Below are 19,824 nucleotides of genomic sequence, written 5' to 3' on the forward strand. Positions count from 1 at the left end.
TGAACTATATGGACTTGTGCCTTTTTATATCCAGACTAAGTACGTAATTAGAAATGTGCTATATAATGTGCAGTATTTTAAAAAATTTACTGCACTGTACCACAGTCATTTGAATAGAATGCACAATAAATAATATTTTTTTTTTCCGGTCATGCATCTTTCTGTAGTAAACACATAGATGTGATAAGATCATAAAAAGTAAACCTCTTGCAGGTTGTTATATTTTCAAAAATGCTTTGTATGGTCTTTATTATACAGATTAATTCAACTTTACAGTTTTCCATGGCTGTCCCCGAAGCCTTAAAGCAGAGTTCCAGTCCCCCAAGTCCCCCCAAATACTTTTTTTTTTATAAATGCTCCTCCATACTTGTTTAAAAATATCTAGAAACATTTAGAACATGTCCTATGTGTAGTCCCTGTAGTTTGTGTTAAAATTTCATAGTTCATAGTTTCATAGTTAGTAAGGTTGAATAAAGACACCAGTCCATCCAGTTCAACCTGAGTGTCTACAATTGTCCCTGTACATTGCACACTCACATCGGTCCCTACCCTCAAAGAGCCCACAATCCAAGGTCCCCATTCATATACTAGGTCCAATTTTAGACAGAAGCCAATTAGCCTACCTGCATGTCTTTGGATTGAAGACTAACCAGATCTCGGAAGTAAGCAGGTTCCATGTCATCTGTGGGCATCTGAAGCCCTCTTCTCTTGATTTCTGGGATTCTGTCCAGCTGGCTACCCAGCATGCACCTCCCGATCTCGCTCCTTCGCCTATGCACTGAGCAGCTCTCTCTTTTTCCGACAGGTTGCCATAATAATGGTGGCATCAGTGGAAGCCCCCCCCATTGCTATAGCAACCTATCAATCATGACATCCCAGTCCTCCCGTTCACGCCATTTCCAGTTTGAAAATAATGCAATATTTCGTCACTAGGGGATTTGCAAAAACTCCTGAAATACCTGACGCTGCTATCCCAGGAGCCCTTGCAGATCACCTAGTGTCATAATTGCCTAGGCAGCCGCAGCCAGAGGTGCTGCAGAAGAAAAGTGAAAAAACTTATGTACAAAGAAAAAAAAAAAAGAAAAAAAAAAAAAAAAATATATATATATATATATATATATATATATATATATATATATATATATATATATATATATATATATAAAATCCATTTATTACAACATTTAGGATGGGCATGAGAGTGATTGGACCTTCAAAAAATGGAGGGGGGCTAATTATAAATGTTTTCACACAAGATTTACACAACTTTTACATAGTATTCAACACATTTTCTAACTGGACTGGATTTTCCGACAACAAAACCATGGATTTTTGTTCGAAGAGTGTTGGCTCCAACTTGTCTTGCATACACACATTTGTTTGCGGAAAATTTGAGAATCTGCTAGCCAACATGTGTTGGCGGAAAGTCCGACAACAAATGTCCGATGGAGCATACACACAGTCGGACTTACTGCCAACAAGATCGCATCCAACATTTCCCTTCGGAAAATCCGATTGTGTGTATGTGCACCAGAACAACTGGTGAAAAACGTTTTGGTAACTGTTCAAGTTTTCCCCCTAAAACACAGCTGCTCCAAATACATTTTGTGGAAAGAACAATCTTGTAGGCTTTTACAAAATCTATACAGTGTACAGATTAAAACAAATTAAAGAGATAGAATTTTATTTAATTCAAATTGAATTGCACATTGACACGTACCAACCTAAAATGATTGTATCTAGGAGAACTGCTATTGATGTAGTTGGATGTAATTATTGATGCAATATCTGTCAAAGAACATTCATAATTCTAAAAAAATAAATTCTGCTGATTCCACCTTTGTTGATAACCTGGAACAGGCTCGAACAGAAGTTACCAATGGACAGTTGAAAATCACTAGTCTGCATCTAAACAACTCAGGCATGTACCAATGTGTTGCAGGCAATAAGCATGGCACCATCTATAGCAGTGCAGAGCTAACTGTGCAAGGTAAGTGATGTGGACCAGCAATTTCTGGGCTCCAATTGGTTTTCCAAGGTTGTAAACACATTTCAAATTTTTCCAGCACAAAAGTCAAATCCATCAGCTGTTACCTAGCCTTTATAAATATCTAGTTCATGGAATATATATGTTAGAATGCTTTTATACAGTACAGACATAGGTGCAAGAACCATTCTCCTATAATACACTGTCATCACTAGTTCTGATACTGGGTGGAAGTGTTTTTTTTATAATTTAAAGTACTACGTTGTAGTTGCATTACATGGCTATGATGTCATTTCCAGTCTCTGTGTTCCTGTCTTTTTCCAATAAAACAATTAAGTCTCAGCCATGTGTTCAGCAACATCTTGACTGGCAAAAAAATAAAAAATTGCTGTGTGCCGTATTCGGGTTTGGCTTGATGAAAAGGTGGCAACCCTATCAGTATGCTACTAGGGATTAGGGCTTTGGATAAATGTTATAGCTGTATTAGCAATGATAATGACAAACATAATAATATTTTATAATATAAGAAAATCATTAATGCTCTTGCAAATAATTACTCTATAAATCACGACTTTTTTGTTTTTGTAAAATACAAAAACCTCAGTTGTCCTATATGGTTTTAGCAGGGGAGAAACTTTGGTATTTTCACTACATCAGGCAGACGGGGTTCATTTCAGTCGGTAGCAAAAGATTAGAGGGCAATAAATCTACAGTTGTAGATGGGGCTTACTGCACCCATGTAGGGATTTGGAGAGAGTACTTCCTAGTGTTCCCAAAGGTGGGCTGAGACATTTTGCACAAACATGGCATTAAGGCAACTCCAACTTAAAAGCAATGATTCTCCAACAGAACGTTATTAACTCCTTGTAATCTGTGGCCCAACTTCTGTATGTCTGTACTCTTTACATTGTACACCACGGACATCATTATACTCTATGCACTACGGATAACAGTTCCTTAATACACATCATAACTCGTCTCTCTGTATTGTACAGCATTTCTGAGCCAGTGCTGCTAAGCCTGTACCAGACTCCACCAGCCTAGTGATCCCTCATCTCACTCCCAGTGGCATTGATTCATATGATCACTTACAAACTAGGAAGCTGTACTCCTGTACATAACCCATGCTTACTCTTTTTTTCCGAGGCCTCACTCCATCTCAGGGTTACCACCCGTACAGGATTGACCCGGACAGTATGAGTTTGGCAGCTTGTGCCCGAATTTCTGTCCCCTGGAAACCCAGGCACAACATATATCCAGTGCCTGTCTGTGTCCCGGTTTGTCCTGTCCTCCTCCCCGTAGCTCTATGTTAACTATGTGGCCGGTGGCGGCTGTGCGCCTCTCTGCTCCATATCACAGACCGTTGGAGTCTTTAGTCGGTGTAGCTCCTCCTACACTTGTCTGTGTAAGGGCTCCTCACCTCATGGAGCCTCGCCCTCTTCCTGTTGCACCTCAGCTGGGGAGACAAGATATTGAGGTGACCGGGGAGCCCGAGACCTCCTCCGCACATCGATAACCCAAAGGTATGATCGCAGCCACCCTCTTCTGTCATCCCCCTTCCTCTCCCCTCCTCTGTCGGCCCCCTTCCTCTCTGTCGGTCCCCTTCCTCTCTGTCGGTCCCCTTCCTCTCTGTCGGCCCCCTTCCTCTCTGTCGGCCCCATCCTCTCTTTTGGCTCCCCTCCTCTGTGTCAGCGCCCCTCCTCTCCCCTATTCCTCCCATACTACACCAGGAGACTTCCCCCCACTCACCAAAATTACACTAGGAGTCTGCCCACAAAACATTACACACGACATATACACTATATTGTAAATTGCACAAGCCTGCACTATATACACTATATTGTACATTACACACGCCTGCACTATATACACTATATTGTACATTACACACGCCTGCACTATATACACTATATTGTACATTACACATGCCTGCGCTATATACACTATATTGTACATTACACACACCTGCATTATATATACTGTAATGTACATTACACACTAAATATACACTATATTGTACATTACACACACCTGCACTATATACACTATATTGTACATTACACATTCCTGCGCTATATACACTATATTGTACATTACACACACCTGCATTATATATACTGTAATGTACATTACACACTAAATATACACTATATTGTACATTACACACACCTGCACTATATACACTATATTGTACATTACACATGCCCGCACTTTATACACTATATTGCGCATTACACACACTTACACTATATGCAATTGGCTACACCCACTATTCACCACTGTGCGTGCTGCATTACTACTTCCCTAGGACACACAAAGGTTTCCCAGGTATTTCACAATCTCATAGTGTATGCTACAAAACAAATGCCAAGCCCCGCTGAAGTGTTCGGGTTTGGCTCAAAAGAAAAGAAGTTGGCAACCCTACTCCATCTTCTGTGACTCCTAGTATGGGTTCCTAAGATGCCCCTTGTTACGAGGTTGTTCCCAATATTGGGGTTCCAGTCGCTAGGGAAGTGACCCTAAGCACAAAACTTTCTTTACTACCAGAGCCTCTGTCACCTTTGCCAAGTCACTGCTTCCTGACTGTCTGGCAGTTTATGCACACAACACTAGTACAGTAGTCATTATCAATGGCAATATACTGTAGCTTCCTTCGAATAGCTTCTCTGCATTTTAGACATTGGCATTGTACCTCCTCTAACTTATCATGATGCCTTTTTAAGCCTTGTTCTTTTTGAAACACCATACATGCATTGTACTCCTTTAAATGTGTTCTCAAGTAACTTCAAACCAGGCCAAAATGAATAATAATAAACATTATTTACTGAAGTTGTTCAAAAGTAACAAACATTTCTAAACACATTTAGTTAAGTGCCCTAAAGCTGTTCTCCTGCTGCCCCTAAATACCCATGAGGTAGTCTTATAAAGGTGAGAAAGCCCTTAAGTCCCAAAGTCCATTTAGCAGTGGCATAAGTCATTTATCACTGGCAGCCCGACTGGGTTCCCACAGGGATGGTTAAGCGCAAGAAGTGGTTCAGATCTTTAGCAGAATTCTGTTCCTTAAGTAGAGAGATGTGGAACTGTACATCTGGCTGTCTTACTATGGCACCACTGAGAGGAGGTGGTTCCCTCCCTTTTAATGTATTTGCTCTAGTAGAAGGCAATACTTCTCTAAAAAGCCCTGAAAGACCTGGATAGCAGAGTTAACCCTTACCTACCAGGGAGTACCAATTCAGCAGGGCAAGCACAGCTAAACATTGCAATTAACTGTGTAGTGGTGCAGAGCAGCCCAGGTCATCCTCTTCTCAGGTTCTCGCTGGCGCGACTTGCCCCTCCCTCCAGCCAAGTTCACCCACAGCAAGCAGCTTGCTGTGGGGCCACTTGAGACAGCCGCTGCTCTGTGTATCCATTCAGACACGGAGCTGTGGCTCGGCCCGACCCCTCTCTCTCCTCATTGGCTCACTGATTTTGATTGATAGCAGAAGGAGCCACTATTGCCTGCTGCTGTCTCAGCCAATGAGGAGGGAGAGTCCCGGACAACCGAGGCTCTAGTGCAACATCGCTGGATTGAGATAGGGATCAGGTAAGTTACAGGGGCTTAGGGGGGCTGCTGCACACAGAAGGTTTTTTTATCTTAATGCATAGAATGCATTAAGATTTCTAAAAAAAAAAAAATACCTTCTGCCTTTAGAACCACTTTAACTCACATTAGGGTATCCAGTTTTACAAAGAAATGCTAACAAATTAATCAAAACCACAATAGATAAAAACATATAAAAAAAAACACACAGTGCAGTAAAAAAACATGTCTTGGCTGTACCTTTTTAACCCAACCCCCCCCCCCCCCCAACTGTAAGTCTAAATAAGCCCAAATGTTTATCTCATTCCTTCATTATTTCATATGTATTTTTGTTATCAATGTCTGCAATATTCAAAGCTAAAAGTTTTGTTGCTTTATTTAACATCCTTTAACCACTTCCCGACTGCCTCACGCAGATATACTGCGGCACAAGGGCAAGTACAGGCAGAATCACGTACCTGTATGTTCCCCCTTAAGAGGCGGCTTGCAGGCAGACGAGTGCCTGCTGGGAGCTTTGTGAGCATGATCGCACATCCCACGGACTCGATGTCCGCGGGGATACCCGCGATTGTCTCACAGAGAGGAAGGACGGGGAAATGATAATATACACACGTACCTCCCATTCTGCCTAGTGACACTGTCACTGATTACAGCTTCCTGTAGTCGGGAACAGTGATCAGTGTTGTGTCACACACAGCCCCCCCCCTCCCCCCACAGTTAAAATCACTAACTAGAACACACTTAACCCCTACATCGCCATCCCAAAATCACGCCAAGTGACCGATCTGTCCGCCATAATGTCGCAGTCATGATAAAAATCGCTGATCGCCGCCATTACTAATAAAAAAAAATATTAATAAAAATGCCATAAAACTATCCCCAATTTTGTAAACGCTATAACTTTTGTGGAAACCAATCAATAAATGCTTATTGCAAAAATATGTATTCAAAAATATGTAGAATACATATCAGCCTAAACTGAGGGAAAAAAAATGTTTTAATATATTTTTGGGGCATATTTATTATAGTAAAAAAATTTTTTTTTCAAAATTGTCACTATTTTTTTGTTTATAGCGCAAAAAATAAAAACCGCAGAGGTGATCAAATGCCACCAAAAGAAAGCTCTATTTGTGGGAAAAAAGGACGTCAATTTTGTTTGGGAGCCACATCGCACGACCGCGCAATTGTCAGTTAAAGTGGCGCAGTGTTCTGGTCCTTGGCCAGCCAAATGGTCCGGGGCTTAAGTGGTTCATTTTTAACCTATTGCCTAGAAATCTAACTAATCTCTTTATCTTTATTGTAGCTCTGGCCCCTGATTTTCGTTTGTCACCAGTGAAACCTTTGATCCCAGCCGCTCGAGGAGGCGAGATATCCATACAGTGTAATCCTCGTGCTGCTCCCACTCCAGTCATCCTATGGAGTAAAGGAACTGAACTTCTGCACAACAATAGCAGGTATGAAAGGAAACCTGTACCAAAACAATATGGCGGTTGCCACTGTCTGTTTCTGAAAATGTAATTTTCTGGCTGCCATGTTGATCTAATGGCTTCTGTACTTTTTGAGGCACTGACCTGGAACATGTGTATTTATCAGTGGTCTTGTCTTACAGCAGGTCTGACTTGAAAAGAAAAGTTTCACTTTATCCCTTCAACTCCTCTCCCAATTTGGATGTGTTTTTTTGTGGGAGCAGGTACCCACTAACACATCTGCTTGGTTGCCTAGGTGATCCGTGCAGATGTTCACCCGCCTCTCTGCCCGCAACTTTCTGGTCCCAGGTGGCAGTGGGTCTATTCACAAACTTTAGCGTGACTCGTACATACACAGTGAGAAGCTGGCTGTGAAGCTGCAGGGAGTCACAGCCAGCTCCCCATAGTGCTCCGGAGACACAAGGAAATAGCGGTGCTGGGGATCCATGACCAGCAAAGAACCTGGCCAGGTGAAGACAGTGCTGGATCTCTGAACAGATAAATGTAGTTTTATTAAGTCAGCAGTGTGTATGTTTGTATGCATGTATAGTATATGTGTATGTTTATATGTGTATGTATGTAGATATGTGTTTATACAGTGCCTTCAAAAAGTATTCATATCCCTTGAAAGTTTCCACATTTTGTTATGTTACAACCAAGAACGTAAATGTATTTTATTGGTATTTTATGTGATAGACCAATTCAAAATGGCACATAAATGTCAAGTGGACGGAAAATGATAAATGGTTTTCAACTTTTTTTTTACACATAAATATGTGAAAGCGTGGCATGCATTTGTATTCAGCCCCCTTTACTCTACTACCCCTAACTAAAATCTAGTGGAACCAATTGACATCAGAAGTCACCTAATTAGTAAATAGAGTCCACCTGTGTGTAATTTTAACCTCAGTATAAATACAACTGTTCTGTGCAGCCCTCAGGAGTTTGTTAGAGGCTTAGTGAACAAACAGCATCACAAAGGCCAAGGAACACACCAGAAAGGTCAGGGATAAAGTTGTGAAGAAGTTTAAAGCGGGGGTAGGTAATAAAAAAAAATATCCCAAGCTTTGAACATCTCACAGAGTATTGTTCAATCTATCATCCAAAAATGGAAAGAGTATGGCTGTCCACCTAAATTGACAGGCCAGGCAAGGAGAGCATTAATCAGAGAAGCAGCCAAGAAGCCCATGGTAACTCTGGAGGAGCTGCAGAGATCCACAACTAAGATTGGAGATCTGGCCTTTATGGAAAAATTGCAAGAATTAAGTCATTATTCAAAGAAAGCCATAAGAAGTCCTGTTTGCAGTTTTCACGAAGCCATGTGGGGGACACACCAAAAATATGGAAGATGGTGCTCTTGTCAGATGAGACCAAATTGTAAATTTTTGGCCTAAAAGAAAAACACTATGGGGGTTATTTATGAAAGGCAAATCCACTTTGCACTGAAAGTGCACTTGGAAGTGCAGTCGCTCTAAATCTAAGGGGTAGATCTGAAATGAGTGGAAGCTCTGCTGATTTTATTATCCAATCATGTGCAAGCTAAAATGCTGTTTTTATTTTCCTTGCATGTATCCCTCGGATCTACAGCGACTGCACTTCCATGTGCACATTTTAAGTGCACTTGCAGTGCAAAGTGGATTTTACTTTAGTCAATAACCCCCTATGTGCGGCAGAAAACTAACACTGCACATGACCCTGAACACATCATCTCCACCATGAAACATGGTGGTGGCAGCATCATGTTCTGGGGGATGCTTTTCTTCAACAAGGACAGGGAAGCTGGTCAGAGTTGATGGAAAGATGGATGGCACCAAACACGGGCAATCTTAGAAGAAAACCTGTTTGAGTCTGCAAAAGATTTGAAACTGGGGCAGAGGTTCACTTTTCAGCAGGACAAAGACCCTAAACATACAGCCGGAGCTATAATCTATAGGTCTTCTGGTATATACAGTACTTAGCATAAATGAGTACACCCCAATAGAGTGGTCAGAAAACCTTTACTTTCCTTTCAGAATCCACTTTCCAAGGGACTACGTCATCACAATGGCATGTACAGGCACAAGCACGTACATGTACGTGCTTGCCTTCCAGCGGCTGGGGGGTCCGATCGGACGCCCTCCCGCTGGATGCGGCGGTCCGGTTCGCTTCAGGAGCGATCCGGGATGAGGAGATGGCCGTTGGTTTCTGGCCATCCCCTCTCGATCGCTCCTGGCGAATGAGAAGCTTCCTCCCACTGTGTATTGTATACACAGGCAGGGAGGAAGTGATGTCATTCTCCTCGGGGCGGTCTTATTGACCAGACTACGAGGAGAGGACACAGTAAGTCTGCACCAAACACTACACTGACACTAACACCCACACACTATCGCTTCCCGATCCCCCCCGCCCCCCCTCCCCCCCCCCCAGTCACAGTGTCACTGATTGCAGTGATCATTTATTTACTGATCACTGCATTCAGTGTCAGTTGTAAAAGTAAAAAGTGTCAGGGCAGTTAGTATTAGGTCCAGGGTAGCCCCCTACCACCCCCAATAAAGATTTAACCCCCTGATTGCCCTTGGAGTTAACCCTTTCACCCCCATTTGTCAGTGTCACTAAGCGATCATTTTTCTGATCGCTGCATTAGTGTCGCTAGTGTCGCTAGGTAGCTAGTTATTTTTTTAGATTCACCGCCAGGTTTTTATAGCGCTAGGTACCCCGATATACTACCCAATAACGGTTTTAACCCCCTGATTGCCCCTAGTTAACCCTTTCACCCCCTTTTGCCAGTGTCACTAAGCAATCATTTTTCTGATCGCTGCATTAGTGTCGCTAGTGTCGCTAGGTAGCTAGTTATTTTTTTAGGTTCACTGCCAGGTTTTTATAGCGCTAGGTACCCCCATATACTACCCAATAATGGTTTTAACCCCCTGATTGCCCCTAGTTAACCCTTTCACCAGCGATCACCCTATAAGTGTCACTGGTGACGCTGGTTAGCCAGTTAGTTATTTAGGTTCCCCGTCAGGTTTTTATATAGCGCCAGGGACCCCCATATACTACCTAATAAAAATTTGAACCCCCTGATTGCCCCTAGTTAACCCTTTCACCAGAGATCACCGTATAAGTGTTACGGGTGACTCTGGTTAGTTAGTTTGCTTTTTATAGCATCAGGGCACCCACCATTTATTACACAATAAAGGTTTAACCCCCTGATCACCCGGCGGGTGATATCAATTAGGTTTTAGGCTCAGGGTCTGAGTCGCCCCAGGCAGCGCTAGGCTAGTGCCAGTACCGCTAACACCCACGCGCAAAGCATAAACCTCCCGTAGTGGTATAGAATCTGAACAGATCAATATCTGATCTGATCAGGTCTATACTAGCGTCCCCAGCAGTTTAGGGTTCCAAAAAAAACGCATTGTTAGCGGGATCAGCCCAGATACCTGCTAGCACCTGCGTTTTGCCCCTCCGCCCAGCCCACCCAATTGCAGTATCGATCGATCGCTGTCACTTACAAAACACTAAACACATAACCGCAGCGTTCGCAGTCAGGCCTGATCCCTGCGATCGCTAACAGTTTTTTTTGGTAGTGTTTTATATTTAAATCCGGAAGGCAGTGCTTGGTTTTTGGGGTCCCGTACGTGGCTAGGCTCCCAAAAAGTCCCCCACATGTGGTATCTCCATACTCGGAAGAAGCAGCAAAATTTATTTTGGGGTGTAATTTGACTTATGCCCATAGCATGTGTGAGCAATATATCATTTAGTGACAACTTTGTGCAAAAAAAAATTGTAATATTCCTGCAACTTGTGGCAAAATATAAAATATTTCATGGACTCAACATGCCTCTCAGTAAATAGCTTGGGGTGTCTACTTTCTAAAGTAGGGGGGGGTTTTGTGTTTTGTGTTATTTTGGCATTTTATGGCCTTTGAAACTGTGATAGGTAGTGAGGAGTGAAATCAAAAATTTGCACCCTTAGAAACCCTGAAGGCAGTGATTGGTTTTCGGGGTGCCGTACGCAGCTAGACTCCCAAAAAGTCCCACATATGTGGTATCCCCGTACTCAGGAGAAGCAGCAGAATATATTTTGGGCTGCAATTCCACATATAACTATGGCATGTGTGAGCATTATATCATTTAGTGACAACTTTTTGTAAACTTTTTTTTTTTTTTTGTGTCATTATTCAATCACTTGGGACAAAAAAAATATTCAATGGGCTCAACATGCCCCTCAGCAATTTCCTTGGGGTGTCTACTATCCAAAATGGGGTCATTTGGGGGGGGGGGGGGTTGTGTTATTTTGGCATTTTATGGCCTTCGAAACTGTGATAGGTAGTGAGGAGTGAAATCAAAAATTTGCACCCTTAGAAATTCTGAAGGCAGTGATTGGATTTTCGGGGTGCCATACGCGGCTATACTCCCAAAAAGTCCTACATACTCAGGAGAAGCAGCAGAATATATTTTGGGGTGCAATTCCACATAGAACTATGGCATGTGTGAGCAATATATCATTTAGTGACAACTTTTTGTAAACTTTTTTTTTTGTGTCATTATTCAATCACTTGGGACAAAAAAAAATATTCAGTGGGCTCAACATGCCCCTCAGCAATTTCCTTGGGGTGTCTACTTTCCAAAATGGGGTCATTTGGGGGGGGGTTTGTACTGCCCTGCCATTTTAGCACCTCAAGAAATGAGATAGGCAGTCATAAATTAAAAGCTGTGTAAATTCCAGAAAATGTACTTGTAGAGGCTATAACTTTTGCGCAAACCAATAAATATACGCTTATTGAAATTTTTTTTTACTAAAGACATGTGGCTGAATAAATTTTGCCCTAAATGTATGACTAAAATTGAGTTTATTCAAAAAAGTAAAAAAAAATGTACTAAAAAAAATTAATTCAAGACCATGTTGCAAAAATGAATACACTCCAAAGAAAGTATTTAGGTCTCTTTTACATTGACGCCTCCATCTTGCAGATTCTGCTTGCTCAGTAGGGGGTCACTCCGCTGATCTCCAGTGAACAGGCAGGTAACAGGTCCTTTCCGCTCCGCTGTGCAGAGCAGACACAGTCCCGCTCCCCTTTATGGAAAAATCGGGTGGACACGGACGGCCTATCCATTTTATATGATGCGATAGACGGATGGAACATAGGACGACCATTCATCTGGATTTTGCAGGCAGGATCAGATTGGATGGTGGCGGGTGTCAGCAGACATGTTTCCACTAACATCTGCCACTCCATAGAGGAGACTGCAAGGTCTGATCAGGTTAGCCTGAAAAATGGACAAATGGGCCTGATCGGAATGCCAGTGTGAAAGGACCCTAAGGGCCAGTTCACATTAATGCAATGCCAGACATCACAGGGGATTCACACCTCATTGCTGTGCAGGTCACATGCTATGTCTGTGCGATGCCAGTTCAACCATACAAACTGTATGGCTGAATTGGCATTGCATTTGGACCAAATATGTGCTGGACCCTTTTTTTGTCCGCACATGTGATCTGATACTGCAAATTGCGTTGCGTTTTGCAAACTGATTGAGGGGTGTTGTTAACTTAACATACACTCCGCAATCAGTTTTCACGAACAGGTTGCTATTTTGATGCAGTGCAGATTTGCAGAGAATTCACTGTGAATTTGCACCACATCTAGTGTGAACCGGCCCTAAGACCAGCTTCACATTTGTATGACAAACGCTCCGACATTGGGCGCTCATGTTGCATAACGTGTGAAAATCAATGTTTCCCTATGAGAGCCATCTTAACTGGTCCGCCACAAGTCGGTTTGACTTTGAAAATGCTTCCTGCACTTCTTTGGTCCAACTTTGATCCTACTTCAGCCCATTGAATATCACTGAAGTCGGATCAAAGTCGGATTGCCGTTTTAACTGATCTGACTTTGGCATGTGACTTGTGTTCTGATGATCTTGAAGGGGATTTTTTTTAAATAAACCTCATGAGTTCCCCCTCCAAGAGCATATCAGGCCCATTGGTTTAGTATGGATTTTAAGGGGAACCCCCCATAATCCATAGCAGATCCTTGTCTGCGTACACAGCCCAGCAGGCCAGGAAATGGGGTGGGGACGAGCGAGCTTTAGGGCAGGGTGGCCCTGCACCCACCCACCCCAATACACCTTGTCCCCATGTTGATTAGAACAAGGGCCTCTTCCCGACAACCCTGCCCGTTGCTTGTTGGGGTCTGTGGGCGGGGGGCTTATCCAAATCTGGAAGCCCCCTTTAACAAAGGCCCCCCCACCCTATGTGAATGAGTAGGGGGTACATTGTACCCCTACCCATTCACCTAAAAAAAATTGTCAAAAATAAGATGCAGTACAAAGGTTTTTAAAGTAACTTATTAAGGCAGCTCCTTTGTCGCTTCGGAATTTTTTCTCCCCTCTCCAGCTCTTCCCTGCTGATGTCTTCTAGCCCTCTCAGGTTATTCTTCCTCTGTCCGCTGTCTTCTGCTTCTCCTCCTATGTCTTCTCCCTCTGTTCATCTTCCGATGTTGACTCTACGTTCTCTCCTGCTCTAATATGGATCCCTGTTCACTGAAGTCGGACAGATGTTGGACTTCAGGTTACAGGGCAAAATCGGATCCACGGTCGTACGACTGTCCTCTCGTACCAGTGTGAACCCGGCCTGAGACAACAAAATCCTAATTAACAAGAATTCAACTACAGAGTCTAATTATTAATTAAACAGGTGTCCTGCAGACAGTTGATTATAAAAGGGCATTACTGAACAAAGAAAACAAATTCCCATTTCATGCTGTCAGCAATGGCACCACATAGAAGAGAAATGTCACAAGGCCTGAGAAAGAAAATAACTTCATTACAAAATAAAGGTGAAGGCTACAAGAATATCAACAAAGCTTTACTTATCAGTCAGATTACTGTAGAAAATACTGATACAAAAATGTAACAAAGATAGAACTGCAACCATCTTACAGAGACTTCCAGACAGTCCACGGAAGTTGACACGTCGACAGGAACTTCTTCTGATGAGAAGGGTTGAAGGAAATCGTCATGCAAGTTCATCGCAGTTAGCTAAAGAAGTAGAAAGCCAATAATTGTTTCCCATGATACAATATGGCATACACTGCAGAGAAATGGCATGCATGGGTGTCGTCCACAAAGGAAGCCTCTCCTAAAGCCCATCCACAAAAAAGCCCACTTAGAATTTTCCAGGACTCAAGCTGAAAAAGAACTAAAAAGCTACTGGGTCTCTGTACTCCAGAGTGATAAGACCAAGATAAATGTTTTTGGAACAAAAGTGCAAAGGTGAGGAGAACAAATAAAAATGCATGGTGCCTGCAGTGAAACATGGTGGTGGCAGTGTCCTGTGGGGCTGCATGGGTGCTGCTGGTGTTGGGGAGCTTCATTTCATTGATGCTTCATGAATTTCACAGATGTACTGCTCTATATTAAAAGAAAAGATGCTACCATCACTCTGTGCTCTTGTTCGTCGTGCACTTTTCCAACATGACGATCCAAAACACACATCTAAGGCCACTGTTGCATTTCTGAAGAACAGGGTGAAAGTGATTAAGTGGATTAAGTATGCCTCCTGAGCTGAACCCAATCGAACACCTATTGGGAATTCTAAAGAGACAAGTTGAGCATCGGTCTCTATCAAGCACCCAGGCTCTAAAGGAGCTCATTCTTAAATAATGGAAAATGATAGATGTTGCAATATGTTGCCAACTTGTTCGTTCAATGCCTAGAAAACTTGGTGCTGTCCTTACAAATCATGGAGGTCATAAAAAAATACTAGCTGTAGTAGTCTTTGTTGTGGAGTGTATTCATTTTTGCATCAACTAATTAAATTAGGTAAAATGGAAGATTTTGCAATCCAAGTTATATTATTAACCTTACTTTCATGTAATGAGCTAAGCAAGTGTTCTATATGACTCAGTTTTTTTCAAAATTTTGGAAATTGTTCTTGCGTTGATTGAGATATTGATTAAGATCTTTTCAAAAGGGGTGTACTCATTTCAGCACTTTACATACAGAGGCACATATCATGTGATTGGAATACTGTGCGCAAATGTCAACATGATGATTGGGATGTAGAAAAAAAAAAAGCTGCAGGCTATATGTTTGATGAATTACCATATTCATAGAGTAGTGCATTAGTTAATTTGTAAGTAACCCCAAGAAAGCCATATATAGGGTACATAAATTGCAGAAAAGCCCTGAATGAATGGATTTAATTTGTTGTTCTGCTGTATATTACTTCTGTTTGGTAGCACAGCAATGTAGTCAAATATGATAAACTAATCATGTCTATCTCCTGTTTTCCCACCAGGGTGACTGTAACAGCCAATGGGACACTAATCTTGAAAAATATTTCTCGTTCTGATGAAGGAAATTATACCTGTTTTGCTGAAAATATAATCGGAAAGTCAAACAGCACTGGAATCCTCGGTGTAAGGGGTAAGAGTTAAGGGATGTGTGCCATGTATCTTAATCACATGCCAACTGGGCCATAGCCGAAAGACGGCTACAGCGCGATTGGCTTATTCTGAGAGGGTGTCTATGGACGTCCTCACAGAATCTTGCTCCCGTGCGCAACCGGAAACATTTGTGACCACCTGGTCCGGAAGACCCGGCGCATCATGGATCATGGTAAATGGCCGCTGATAGAGGCCGTTTACCACGTGATCGCTCTGTCAAATGACGGATCGATCACAACAGACCAGCGTCACGTCCGGTTCCTCCATCCTCTCTCTGTACCGATCGGTACAGTGTTAGGGGAGAGATTGTTTGCAGCAGCGCTGTGGGCTGGATGTGTAGTGCCCACAGCGCTGCTCAGTGCCCATTCCAGCCACATTCTGACTCTACCAATACTCTGCAATACTCTGCCATACCCTGAACTACTCTGCTATACCCTACAATACTCTGCAATACTCTGCCATACTTTGAAATATCCTGAAATACTCTGCAATACTCTGTCATACCCTGCCACACCCGGACATACTCTGCAATACACTGCCATACCCTGCAATACTCTGCAACACCCTGCAATAGTCTGCAATACCCTGAAATACTCTGCCATACCCTGCAATACTCTGCAATACCCTGAGGGAAAGAATTACAACTTCAAAAACCTCACCATGCCTCTTTCTAAATACCTTGGAATGTCTACTTTCCAAAAAGGGGTCATTTGGGGGGTATTTGTACTTTCCCAGCATGTAAGGGTCTGAAGAATTGAGATTGTCAGTACTTCAGGTGTGATCAATTTTCAGAGATTGGCACCATAGCTTGTGGATGCTATAACTTTCTCACCGACCAAATAATATACACCAATTTTGATAATTTTTACCAAAGATATGTAGCAGTATAAATTTTTGTCAAAATTAATGAAGAAAAATTACTAATTTGCTCAATTTTAACAGAAACAAAGACATTTTTTTTTTTTTTTTACAGAATTTTCAGTATTTTTTGATTTATAGCGCAAAAAATAAAAAACCCAGTGATGATTAAATACCACCAAAACAAAGCTCTATTTGTGTGAATATAAGGACAACAATTTCATATGGGTACAGTGTTGCATGACTGAGTAATTGTCATTCAAAGTGTGAGAGTATCAAAAGGTGAAAATTGGTCAGGTTAGGAAGGGGGTTTAAATGCCCAGTGGTCAAGTGGTTAAAGCACATTTAACCCTCTCTGCCAATCAGGAATCATGGGTCTATTACCCATCACCTGATTGGCTGAAAGGACAGGCGCTCCTATTGGACACCTAGCAGGAAGAAAGAAGAGACGCATGGAGGACACAGCTCGCTGCTGCCTGACCCACTGCCTGACCCGCCACCAAGATGAGGTAAGTGCTGGTCAGACAGTGGGCAGGTGGGGGGCACAGTGGCTGCAGTTGATGGGCACGGCGGCTGCAGTTGATGGGCACAGTGGCTGCATTTGCATTTTACTTGCTTCAGTTTGTTTGCGCCCCCCCCCCCCCAAAAAAAATGTTCAGCACTAGCCACCAGTGGACAGGTCTGTGCCTTTCCAAATCATGTCCAATCAACTGAAGTTACCCCTGGTGGACTCCAGTCAATTTGTAGAAACATCTCAAGGATTGGATTATCAGTGGAAACAGGCTGTACCCGAGCTCAATTCTGAGTGTCATAGCAAAGGCTGTGAATACTTATGTACATGTGATTTTTTTATTTATTTTTTTATAAATATTACATTATAAAAGATTTCAAACAAACTTCTTTCACGTTGTCATTATGGGGTAATATTTGCAGAATTTTGAGGAAAATTATGAATTTAATCCATTTTGGAATAAGGCTGTAACATAACAACGTGTGGAAAAAGTGAATACTTTCCAGATGCACTGTAAATGCTTTAAAATAGAAATTACTTTGGCAGGGACAGGACAGAGAAGAACAATTAGACTCTGAATCTCAAAATCTATAAATTTCCTTCAAATTATATATCCAACTGGTTTCTAAGGCTGCTTTCACACTGGGGCGGTATTCAGGCGTTACAGCGCTAAAAATAGCGCCTGTGTAACGCCTGAAAAAAACCGGCCCCTTTAACTCCAATGTGAAAGCCGGAGGGCTTTCACACTGGAGCGATGCGCTGGCAGGACGGTGAAAAAAGTCCTGCCAGCCGCATCTTTGCAGCGGTGAAGGAGCCGTGTATTCACCGCTCCTACCCATTGAAATCAATGGGACACCCCGGCAATACCGCCGGCAAAGCGCCGCTGCAGCGGCGCTTTGCGGGCGGGTTTAACCCCTTTTCGGCCGCTAGCGGGGGTTAAAACCACCCCGCTAGCGCCCGCACACCGCCGCTAAAACGACGGTAAAGCGCCGCTAAAAATAGTGGCGCTTTACCGCTGACGCTGCTCCCTCCCCAGTGTGAAAGCAGCCTTAAGATAACAGAACCTTGTTATAATGTCCCCTTCTAGAATCCAGATGTAAGTGACTCAAAACCTGGAAGAACAGACTTTCTGTGACCCTATTATGTTTAAATTAAAATGTTGTTCTGTTCTTAAATCACCAGACAATATACTTTTGTTTATATAACCTCTTCCTTACTGTTCTGATGGTCCAATATAAAAAAGCATTATATATTCCATACCCAATCCAAGTACAAGCTGGAATGTGGAGACACAGACACTGCACTTTGCTGATCCATATACCTGGGTATAGTGGAAGTCACCAAACACAAACTTATTATAAGTCAAACTAAAATACAGCACCTACATAATTAATACATTGCATTTTCTCCCAAATAAAATGATTAAGATCAACCTACCAAGCAGTATAATACCACCTCGCAAAATTGTCGCACAGATCTCTACGGCTAGAAACTACAAGAAACCCAGAATCATGTTCCCCATGGGTTGAAGATACCACTAGGCCTGTTCGTAGCCCCTAGCCTCAGAAATCTGCACTCCTCTGGGCACATGATGGTGTGTTATCCAGTCATCCTGGTGTCACTATAACTTTTAAGACCTTGCAGCATCATGTCTGGTGGCCTCATATGAAAAGAGATGTTACTGACTATGTGGCTGCCTGTCCAACTTGTGCTGCTATTAAAGTACCCCGCACATTGCCCACTGGACTGTTACAACCGGCACCTCACCAGCCTTGGACCCATTTGACTATGGACTTCTTTAGAGACTTACCCAAGTCCAAGGGCATGACTGCTATATGGGTCATAGTGGATTGCTTTTCCAAAATGTCTCATTTTGTGCCGCTCCCAATATTACCTACAGTGGAAGTACTGTCTACCTTCTTCCTTTCCCATATTGTGAGATATCGCGGCATACCTACCAATGTCGTCTCAGACCGCGGATCCCAGTTTGTTTCCCGATTCTGGAGAGCGTTTTGCAAGAAACTGGGAGTAATGCTCTAACACTCTACCTCACATCACCCTCAAACAGATGGTCAAACTGAACGCATGAACAAGACCCTGGAAATCTATCTTTGACATTATGTCAATGCCTTACCCTCCAACTGGTCCGAGTATTTACCTTTGGTTGAGTTCACAATTAATTTGCGCTGGCACAGTGCTCTTCAAACCACACCATTCTATGCAGACCTAGGCTATCACCCTCAGACTTTTCCTCTACTTCAGCCTTCTGGTGTACCAGCAGCAGATCAGCAGGTGAAAAATATTCTGCTACATTGGAAAAAGATTTGCTTAATACTACGGAAGTCAGTAGGCAAGTATGCGCTTTTCCCCAACAAACGAAGATGCCATATACCTCCATATGTGGTAGGGGACAGAGTTTGGCTATCAACCAAATATGTGAGACTGAAACCTTCTACCAAATTGAGTAAAATGAGGAGGGGAAATAGACTTGGCGCTATACCTTTTTGGTTTGAAAAATTAATAATTGGTTATGGTTTATATAGATTTTCCAGCTTGCTGGTAAATAATAATAAAAAAATAAACATAAATAAAAGTAAGAACTATCTGTGCATAGCCAACAGTAATCTCTAATGATTATTTCTACATATATGTTATTGTGCTACTTTATAAATATTAATAAACCATAAATAAACATGCGATACTTCTATTTAAGTATTAAAGTGCCAGTGAAAAAACATGTGCAAGTGTTGGAATACACAATTACAACTCCAAAATAAATAAGTAAATGTATGATTAATTAACAGTTTTGTATATTATATCTCAATTGGTGCTCACATAAAAAACCATGTGACGAATGACCCGTGAGGGGATAAAAAAAAGATAAAAAATTGGATATTAGAAAAACCAAACAAAAATAGTTTTTTTAAAAGATAATAATAATAAACAGTGAAAAAAACAGTGAAAAAATTGGTGGAAAAATCTGCTATGAGTGTC

The 19,824-nt window shown here is 42.2% G+C and overlaps 1 protein-coding gene across 4 annotated transcripts in view; it reads left to right on the forward strand.

The window, feature by feature from the left end:
• Positions 1-19,824, forward strand: part of CNTN2 (contactin 2) — a 393,010-nt gene that overhangs the window by 233,831 nt on the left and 139,355 nt on the right. For all 4 annotated transcript variants that reach the window (XM_077481283.1, XM_077481285.1, XM_077481286.1 and 1 more), the window contains 3 exons: positions 1,861-1,990; positions 6,871-7,021; positions 15,314-15,441. In XM_077481283.1, coding sequence (XP_077337409.1) covers positions 1,861-1,990; positions 6,871-7,021; positions 15,314-15,441 — 409 coding nt within the window. The remainder of the gene's footprint in view (positions 1-1,860; positions 1,991-6,870; positions 7,022-15,313; positions 15,442-19,824) is intronic.

Source organism: Lithobates pipiens, unplaced genomic scaffold (genome assembly GCF_037356315.1).
Source record: "Lithobates pipiens isolate NorthernLeopardFrog02 unplaced genomic scaffold, aLitPip1_a1.2 Scaffold_16, whole genome shotgun sequence".
Lineage (NCBI taxonomy): Eukaryota > Metazoa > Chordata > Amphibia > Anura > Ranidae > Lithobates > Lithobates pipiens.